General features: G+C 33.8%; 1 protein-coding gene across 2 annotated transcripts; it reads left to right on the top strand.

Annotated features, from left to right (window-relative positions):
- Positions 1-1,547: 1,547 nt before the first annotated feature.
- On the top strand, positions 1,548-6,455 carry LOC109206151 (glutamine synthetase cytosolic isozyme 1-1-like). Of its 2 annotated transcripts, none has more exons than XM_019368940.1 (12): positions 1,548-1,704; positions 2,685-2,724; positions 2,829-2,932; positions 3,237-3,285; positions 3,600-3,706; positions 3,994-4,081; positions 4,623-4,751; positions 4,944-5,018; positions 5,125-5,178; positions 5,468-5,505; positions 5,773-5,932; positions 6,046-6,455. In XM_019368940.1, exons 1-12 carry the CDS (start codon positions 1,631-1,633, stop codon positions 6,196-6,198), a joined length of 1,071 nt encoding a protein of 356 aa, XP_019224485.1. In that variant the 5' UTR covers positions 1,548-1,630; the 3' UTR covers positions 6,199-6,455. The 2 variants fall into 2 exon arrangements, with proteins under 2 accessions (XP_019224485.1, XP_019224484.1); XM_019368939.1 differs by having other exon boundaries at positions 2,685-2,736.
- The last annotated feature ends 4,203 nt before the right edge of the window (positions 6,456-10,658 follow it).

The following is a 10,658-nucleotide window of genomic DNA, read 5'->3' as shown; positions in this document are numbered from 1 at the left end:
ACCACAATAATAACGTAGTTGAACAAATAGAGAAAATACTACGGCAAAACTATATTAACGTAACAGGAAAACCATGCTCCAAAAGGCTCCATCAAAACCCCAGATAACAAATTAGCTATTCATAATAGTATGCAAAACTACAATACTAGAATTCATAACCAATAATGGAAAATAGGAAGAAGGAAGTGAAAAACTCGTAGAAGAATTCTCCGCTTTGCTCCTAGTGTGTTCTTGCCTCCTTAGGTCGAATCCAGGTCTAATGTCGGTCTCTCCGTCCAATCTCTCCCTCAAAATTGGTATTTAATGACTATTTATATATGTGGGGAAAAAACCTAGACGAAATAACCCAATCCAAAATTAAATAAGAGACAAAATAGACTTAAAATCCGAAACACGCGACAGACCGTGCGTTAGGCCTGGCGACGCAAGCTCAAACGCGAGCAGACAATCTCGCGTCGCCTGCTTTGTTTCTGCTCCCATTGCTTGATTCACTTTTTGTTGCCTAACTTTTGCGTTCATTAATTTCTGTTCTTTTCCTTTCTTTTTTCCAATTTCCATTTGCCTTCCTTTTGCTTCTTTTAATTTTTAATTGTTTTCTTTTGTCTTCAATTGCATGGACATAATCAAGAGTCATTCTTGTAGTGTATAAAATACATATAAAATCTCTACTTTGCTCCCAATTTCGTTTTCAACGTACCTAGATATAAAATAAACTCAATTAAGCACAAATATAATATAGTTTAGCATTAAAGCACTTAAAGTGTAAGGTAAATAATGTACTAAAATATGAAATTATAGCCGAACATCAGTTATCCAGGTTATAATCTTTTGATTTTAATCGTAGATTATAATCCTGGAATATCCTGGTTTTAAACCAAATGTTTTCCGATATTTAAACGAAGAACATATTGGTGCATTGAGCTTTTATTATTTTCAGCGTCCAGGAAGAATTGGATCACATTGAGTTTATTTATTTTTTATGTATGTTTAAAGAAATTTAAGAATTCAAACAATGACTTTTGATCTTTTTTCTCTTATTTCTTTTTGTGAAATATCACTATAACTCTCGTGATGGAGCCATGAAAGGTGTACAATCGTATCTCCTTTATCGAAAAATTATACTACAAATTAAAAAAAAAATATTTGTACATATATAAGTTTTTAAAATTCTCTTGAGAAGCTTTTATTATTATAATAATAAAGGCGGTTTAAAAATGATTTAGGCTGCAAATTCTAATTTTAAGTGCAATTTACTTAAATTTTTTGAATTCTCTAGTAAAAATTTCTGGCTCCGTTTGTTGTATTACTCCCCAGTTAACGAGCCTGCTATCTGATTTCAATTTAAAAAATGAGTTGACCGAAAAATAGCCTCTCAATTCTGAAAATAATTTTGTAAAAAGATTGGGATGGACAGACTTTTTTATTAATTAGAAGTTTTATTTTCACATATTAATTAGAAGTTGAATAGGAGTAAAGTAATATAATTGTGAATAGTTTTATACAACCAACACTCTCAAAGCTGCCTATAAAAACAGAGCAAACTGCTTCTCTGCATCTTCACCTCTGCTTATACACATTTTTATTCTCTCATATACAAACTCAGCCAATTTCACAACTCTTATTTTCAATTATGGCTCATCTTTCAGATCTCGTTAATCTCAATCTCTCTGATTCCACTCAGAAAATTATTGCTGAATATATATGGTTAGTTCTGTAATATTTTTGCAGTAGACATAACTAATTTTAATGCATATGGTTAGTTCTGTAATACATATGTTAATTCATTACATCCATTGTTCTTGATCTTTACTGTTTCTTTGTAGTTTTGCTTATTCAAGATATCTTATTTCATGTCAATTTTTGTTGTATTTTTATTTGCTTCTATCTTTCTCTGCTAAGATAGGCTGAGGCTAATGTCCACAGTGCCATCTTCACCTCTTGAATAACCAACAAGCATTGTGGTAGAGTGGTAAGTACTCCTTCATATTTAACCAGAGATCTCTAGTTCGAGCCCCTAGGTATGGAGTCGCCTTTGTAGGGAGCGCTTTTACCCCCAATGTGGGACTTCCCGGCGCGAATCCGAATTAGTCAGACCCCAATGTGGGTACCGGATACCGGGTGAGAAATCAAAAAAATAAAAAGCTCTACTTTGAATAAGGCCAGGTCAGTGCACAAGGCATCGTGTATTGATGCAGGGTACGGGGAAGGGCCGCACCCTAAGATGTAGACAACCTACCTGATGCAAGCATTAGTGGCTGCTTACACAGCTCAAACTCGTTACCTATAGATCAGACGAAGACAACTTTATCATTGCTCCAGCCTCCTCTTTCTCTTCAACTTGACTTTGAATAAATATTGAAAATATTTATATTTGTTCAAAATTCACACCCGTTGTCACAAAGAAGCAATATGTACATTGGTATTTTGCACCCGTTGACCTAAACAACAACAACAACAGAAAACTCAGTATAGTCTCACGAGTGGGGTCTAGGAATTTACCCGTACCTTAAGGGTAGAGAGGCTGCTGAACTAAAATTTTCGGCATCTTAATACTACAAGTAATCAAGAATTTATATGTATAATGGAATCCTTTGGTTCTATGGTAATATGTTGTTTTTCACTAACTATAATGTATGTTTTAATGTTAATCTAGTTCTTAGTATATCTTATTTGCTTATAATCAGGATTGGTGGATCAGGAATGGACGTCAGGAGCAAAGCCAGAGTATTAAATCTTGTATTTTGTTTTTATTTATTTTAGATAACATAATCCTTTTTCTTTTTAAAATTTAAGATTGCTAAATTAGTGCTATTTGTTTTTATATAAAGACTATTTCTGGACCAGTTGATGATCCTTCAAAGCTTCCCAAATGGAATTATGATGGTTCTAGCACAGGACAAGCTCCTGGAGAAGACAGTGAAGTGATCCTATAGTAAGTTTTCTTTAGTCTTCGTGTCTTACTTTCCTTTTTAGTCTCTTTAAAAAAGAAAGTATCTTTCTATATTTAGTAATTCTGTGACTTCAACTTTCCATGTGACATATTTAAGACCACAAGATTTAATGATATTTTGGTACATTGCACACATTTTTAGTTTAAGATTACAAGGTTTAAAAAGTTCTTCTTGCTTTTCTTAAATTTTTCAAACTAAGACGCATAAATTAAAATAAATAGAGTAATTTTTATGTCCTTTATGGGGAACAATTTCCTGAATGTCACTTATTGTAATTTGATACAGTCCTCAAGCAATTTTCAAGGATCCATTCAGAAGGGGCAACAATATCTTGGTGAGTTGCAAATTTAGTTTTGAGTTTAACTATTATACACTCAGTATAAAAAATAATTATATGTAACCGTTCAAAGAAATTGTGGTTAATAATTTGAAAAATAAAATATACTACCTGCTACAACAGGTTAAACTACACTGATAGCATAAAAATTCTTTGCACGAGTAATGTGTATAAGTTGAATCCTTTACTTTGTATATATCATTAAATCTTGCATTCACTTCCCTTGTTCTTTAGTTCAGTACTATTATTTGGAATATATAATCCTATGTTTGACCTTTTTTTTGTCTTTTTTATTCCTCTGTTTATTTTAGGTCATTTGTGATTGTTACACCCCAGCTGGTGAACCCATTCCAACAAACAAAAGGCACAATGCTGCCAAGATTTTCAGCCACCCTGATGTTGTTGTTGAGGAACCCTGGTATATTGACATATCCTATTTAGTTTTCAGAGTAGAAAATTTTTTCTTATATAAAAGGGCAGCTAAGCTCTCGCTATGCGCAGGGTCCGGGGAAGGGCCGGACCACAAAGGTCTATTTTACGCGGTCTTACCTTGTATTTTTGCAAGAGGCTGTTTCCACGGCTTGAACCCGTGACCTCTTGGTCACTTGGCAGCAACTTTATCAGTTACGCCAAGGCTCCCCTCCAAAAAATTTCCCTATATAATTATGGAAATTCTCTAACTGTTTAATAAATTGTGTAATTTAGGTATGGTCTTGAGCAAGAATACACCTTGCTGCAAAAAGATATCAACTGGCCTCTTGGATGGCCTCTTGGTGGTTTTCCTGGACCACAGGTAAATTTGTTAACTTCTATTTCCCACTTCAAATGGCCTTTCCTTTTTGAAAAAAATCTTTCAGGCTATGTTGCTCCGACCCTCTAAAATTGTCGTCGCATCTCTGTCAGATCCTCCAACACCAATGTTTGGAGGATCCAATCAATATAGCTTACAGGCATTTGTTCTTTGTTTTGATCCAATCAATCAGAGTTATGTTCACATGGAAAAAGAGAATAATAGGGGAAAAAGGTGTAACATTTTTAGTTCTTCAACCGATACCTTTTTCTTGCTTTTGTATCCTCCCCTCTTATTTCTGCAGTGATGTCTATGTCTATGCTAATATTGCTTTTCTCAACAATGCTATCAAGTAGTGTTAGAATAATGACTTAAAAAAAAAGTGAATAATCCTCCCTTGTTTCAAGCAACTTCCTAAGACTAGAAAATCACATGATTTTTTTATGAATGTCATATAGTATTTCTTTGGTAGATTATTTATGATTATGAAATTTTCCTTTTCTAACAGCTGATGAATGTTATATGGCTTATTTTATGATTTTAGGGACCATACTATTGTGGAATTGGAGCTGGAAAGGCTTTTGGACGCGATATCGTTGACTCTCATTACAAGGCATGTCTCTATGCTGGGATTAACATCAGTGGTATCAATGGAGAAGTGATGCCCGGACAGGTATAGAGCCTATTCCATCTAGTCTTTACTAGCTTAGGCGAATATAGAGACAGTGAGTTTAGAATGAGTATGATATTATTATATGTATATATAATTCAAGCGAAAGCAATTAGTTCAACTGAACCTACAGAACCTGCCTTAGATTTTTCTGAACCCAAGTTTTCTTAATTATTTCGGTATGATGTGATGCAGTGGGAATTTCAAGTTGGACCTTCAGTTGGCATTTCAGCAGCTGATGAATTGTGGGCAGCTCGTTACATTCTTGAGGTAATGTAGCTAGGTTGTTGGTAATTTTAGCCTCAATTTCAAATTCATTTCACTTACTATGTAGATTTTAACTTAAATTCATTTATTGATTTTTGTTGGTTAACAGAGGATTACTGAGATTGCTGGAGTTGTGGTGTCATTTGACCCCAAACCTATTCCGGTAAGCTCACTATTATGTATTCATAGAGAACAAAATAGGCAGCCTGGTGCACTAAGCTCCTGCTATGCACAAGGTCCGGGGAAAGGCTGCTAGACCACAAGAGTCTATTGTACGCAGCCTTACCCTACATTTCTGCAAGAGGCTGTTTTCACGGCTCGAACCCTTGACCTAGAGAACAAATATCCTTTTCAATTTCAACTTCAAATACTTTTTTTTCCTTCAAATTTCGATCAAATCATGTCCAAACGCCTAAATCCTAACCTCAAATACTCTTTTTGTTTCCTTCTAGGGTGATTGGAATGGTGCGGGTGCTCATACAAACTACAGGTAAAGCAATAAACAATAACATTTCATATTCAACTCATAATTAATATTTTTCTCGGGGACAGCCCAATGCACTAAGTTCCCGCTATGCGCGGAGTCGGGGGAATGGTCAGATCACAAGGGTTTATTGTACGCAACATTACCCTACATTTCTGCAAGAGGTTGTTTTCAAGGCTTGAACCCGTGACCTCCGGTCACATGACAACAACTTTACCAATTATTTTTCTCTATTTCTAAATGATTGAAAATTTGGAATGTTTTTTCATTCAGTACCAAGTCTATGAGGAATGAAGGAGGCTATGAAGTTATTAAGAAGGCAATTGATAAGCTTGGACTGAGGCACAAGGAGCATATTGCAGCATATGGTGAAGGCAACGAGCGTCGTCTCACTGGAAGACACGAAACAGCTGACATTAACACATTCAAATGGGTACGTGATACTGCAGTCTTTTATACTGATAGCGTAAAAACTCTTTGTACTGTCAGTGTATATAAGTTAAATGTCCTGTATCTCATTTATGTTGATGCATTTGGATTATCTAGGGAGTTGCAAACCGTGGTGCATCTATTCGTGTGGGAAGAGACACGGAGAAGGAAGGAAAGGGATACTTCGAGGATAGGAGGCCTGCTTCGAACATGGATCCATACGTCGTGACTTCCATGATTGCTGAGACCACAATCCTGTTCAAGCCCTGAGTGTGTAGTCGTCTTTTAAGGATTCGATGAGTATTAATTCTCGGGTGAAAAATTTGGAGAAAGAACTGAATTTCGGAACAACCCTTTCCTCACAGTGTCATTAGGGTATAGTTAGATATCTAGTTATGTTCTGCTGTTTCCTGGTTTCCATTTGTATTATACTCGGCAAAGCTGAGTTCATTGCCTGTGATTTGGCAATGGTGTAAAATAACAGTGTTGATCTTATTATTAATAACAATATGAAAGGGTTTAACTTAGTGTCTGCTGCTCAGAGAGATGCATATTTCCTGTTTTTAGCTGTGGTTGTTTTCAGTAGCTGAGCAAGAAATTTCAATAAGTGGTGTAAAATATAAAAAAATAAACACACAAATAAACTAGGGGATTCAAAATATAATATATACATAAAAATAAAAATTTTGACCCAACTTTACGGAAATAGCACGGGCTAGCCAGTTTTCGTACTGACCATTGAAAAATAGCCAGCGTTTGCAAAGTCATTGAAAAACAATCACTATTTTGCTGCAACACAGAAAGTGGCAGCATAATATGCTAGAGATTGATGCACCTGTATATGAACTTTCATCATATTATGCCGGAACTCCAACACACGGAAAGTTCCAGCATAATATACTGGAGATTGGAGCACCTGTGTATGAACTTCCAGCATATTATGCTGGACCAGTATATTATAATGGAACTCCAGTATATTATACTGGAATATTTTTCGGATTTTGGACAGTGTTTTTGTTCAGATTTATCTTTACATGAAAAGTGGTTAAATTTCGATTACTTTTGAAACTGTGGCTATTTTTCAATTACCACTTGAAAATCTGGATATTTTTGAATTTCACCCCTTGTCAATTGACGCCAAAACCTATACAAGAGATCTGAGGGCTATAATACACCTGCCAATTTGTTGCTTACTTTTGTTTATTGGTGAAAAAATTAGCCCACGAAAAAGATAAAAAATTGTGTGTCTTTAGATTTTGATTATGAATCAAGATGAAAAGTCGGACATACTTGTTCAAGACAAGTTTACTTTAGGTCATTCTTCTCTATGATAAATAGAATATTTCCCAAAGACGGTGATTCGTCCAACTCGTTCAAGTTTAGGCTGGTTGGACTGAGCAATTTTCACGACTGGTCACTTTGGAAACAGCCCAAGTTAGCGCATCTAAATGTAGATCTGATTTGGGCTAAATATGTAGCCCAAACTGATTCATAAGAAAACTTGTCATTTTTCTTGGTTCATATGTAATAGGATATTTTACCTCCTGTAGCAAAGATATACACCCTATTTATTATAAATTAAAATTATTTCAAAATATTATTTTCTATAGCTACCTTTTATATTTTATAGCAAAATAGGTATTTATAGTATATACTACAATTGAGGCGTGAAATACGCTATTTATGTTTCTCCTCTCTCTTTTTTCAATAAACACACGATTCTCTCTTAGAATTTTTCTTCTCTCTCTCTCTCTCTCTCTCTCTCTCTTCAAGCATAATATCTGCTTCTAATCGTGAATTCTCTGGCCGAATCCTCTAGGGTTACTGCAATTGAAAATACTTCTAAACTGTTGGGAGAAAGAGAGGAAAGACGGGCATTTTCTTTAAAATCAGATTCCTCCATAGCAAGGAGGGGCTCATGGCTCTGAAGGCTAGGACTACTGCGCGGGGAGAAAAAAGGATGTCAGAATAATCCAAGTAGAGCATGGGTATTGTAACATGAACGACGGATACTGCAATATTTTCTATACAGGTGAAGATTTAAGGACCGGGATTTTTTTTCGTCTCCATTTTTAGTTTTAATACAATGTATACAGTATTTTGCTTGGCCGAAAAATGCCATCTCCGATGAACTTTCTTCTCTTCTTTGCTATTTAGTCACATACAATGATACAAATACATTGTATTCTGTACAAATTCACTAAAACATATTGTATTTTTGTATAAATACATTTTTTTTCTTGTATTTATTTATTTCGAAGGTCTGTATCTGTTTAATTCAGCTGAATATACCTGTATTCATGCATGAATACAGGTTATAAACATTGAAATACACTGAATACAAACATTGAAATAGAACAGAATATAAACAGTGAATACATTTAATTTTAAAATACAATGAGATTCAGCAAAATACTCTGAATATAAATAAAAATATAGTGAATATAACTAATGAAATATACTGAATACATCAGTAATAACATGTATTAGGAATAACTAAAATACTTTTAATACAAATACATTTGAATACAGTGAATACAAAATAATGAATATAGTAAATACAACCATTGAATCTAATGAATGCAACAACAAAAAACAAATATTGAAACACACTAAGTACAACAGTTAAATACAACTGAAAAATTATTCTAATTAATTGGGTTGATAATGAGGCGTGTTAGAATTAATTTTGTTGAGTTATATTAGGAATGTATCACGCTAATTGATTCTATTTTCGTTATTAGACAGCTGGACAGACCTATTTTTAAGGTGATTGTCGTTACTGTATTCATGAATACATGGCGCGAATACATGTGAATACAGTCGCATACAGCTGTAAACACCTGTTTTTAGGCGACTTTTGCTACTGTATACACTACCGTAACAACTGAATAGTAGCTATAGAAAGTTAATAGCTACTAAACAATAGTGGTTTCTGAAAATTCCTCTATGTAGTATGTTACAGAGAAAAAGTTTTATTTAGTAAAACGAAATTATAAGAAAAAAAATAAAAAATTAAAACTTGGTTAAAGTGGAATGAGTTGGGCCATAACCTTTTGTTTAGTCCATTTAACCCACTCGTCTTAGCTCAAAATATTTGGGAAAATTAACATCTTAGGGCTCATTTGGTATAAGGGATAAGGGATAATTAATCCCGGAATTAAATTTGAGATGAGTTTATCCCATGATTGATTGAGATAAAATCGCAGTATAACTAATCCTTGGATTAGTTATCCCGGATTGTAATATTTTTTTTATCCCCATGGGAGGGTGGGATAACTAATCCCGGAATAATTGATCATGGAATAACTTATTTTCCAATCAAAGGACCCCTTAATGGCCTTCCATTTATTAGTTCAATTCACTTTAGCCCGGTCACAATCACCTCAACCGGCCCGTATCACACCCCTGATTTTGCTAACTTACAATGCTGCTATAAACATTACGACAATTTTCATGTGACGTCTAGCTTTGCGTCACCTATTGAATTTGTACTCACTTTTTAAAAAAAGTTTAATTAGCACCTATTTTTTGAATCACTTCAGATACATATACTTTTCTCTTCTTCTTTACTATTATTTTGCTCTTCTTTGTGCTTAGAGTTTCTTCTCCTTCTTCTTCTTAGTTGCAAATTGGATTTGTTAAATTTGCTGTGTTTTTGACATTTTGATGATGGGGAATTATTCTCTATGATATTTGAAAATTATTTTAAATTTAAACTCATTTAGAGTAGATTTGGGCATTGAATCGTGTATTGAATTGTTGAATTCGAATAACAAGTTTATGTTTCTGAACTTAAGATACGAAATTTGAAGTTGCACCCAATAGATTGAACTACTTAAGATTGGAAATTCTGAAGTTGAATCTAAAAGATAGAAGAACTTTTGATTTAATTTCTGATGTTGCTTTGAAGAAATTGAACTACTTCAGATTTCGAATTTCAGAAGTTGCATTTGAAAGATAGAAGAATTTCAGATTTGATTTCTGAAGTTGCATTGAAGAGATTGAACTACTTCAGATCCGAGCATGTACACTTTGTAAAAATTTGTGCAATATGTGTATAACTTCCATGATGACCCCAAAAGTGATAATTATGAAAATGTTCGCTTTCTTTCTGAAGGTTATGTGGTTCAAATACTCGAAATATTTTTATCAAATATTCCGGTAAAAAATTAGGAAATCTTACAGAAATGTCCCATATAGGTCCTAACTTACCAACCTCTGGCCATTAATCGTATACTTACCAAAACTAGCCAAACACATATAAAAATTAAAAATTCAAATAATAAATAAGGCTCTTTCTCTTCAAGAATAACACGCAAAGATCTCCTTCCATATTTTTAAGCGTGATCAACAACATTAGATGCAATACGAAAAGGAAATTTTATGAATGAGATAGAAAATAAGGTGATGAAATACAAAAAAAAATATACAAGATTCTAAAAATCTACGCGAAAAAGGAACTTTATCAATGGGTATGGTTGAAATTCATTGAAAACATATAGATGAGTCAATATACAAAATTTAAGGAAGATTAGAGGTGATTTGAACTGATTTGATATCAAAATACCTAGTTAAAAATGAGGTCAAAAAATTATGAGGCAACACATGTATCAAACATGTATCACGTATGTATCTCACACTCAAATATACATGGATATACATGTGATACTCATTTGATACAGTCATGATACATATGTGATACACAAATGATACACAGTGTGATACAC

This window comes from Nicotiana attenuata, unplaced genomic scaffold (genome assembly GCF_001879085.1).
Source record: "Nicotiana attenuata strain UT unplaced genomic scaffold, NIATTr2, whole genome shotgun sequence".
NCBI lineage: Eukaryota > Viridiplantae > Streptophyta > Magnoliopsida > Solanales > Solanaceae > Nicotiana > Nicotiana attenuata.
This window is presented reverse-complemented; position numbering and strand designations above follow the sequence as displayed.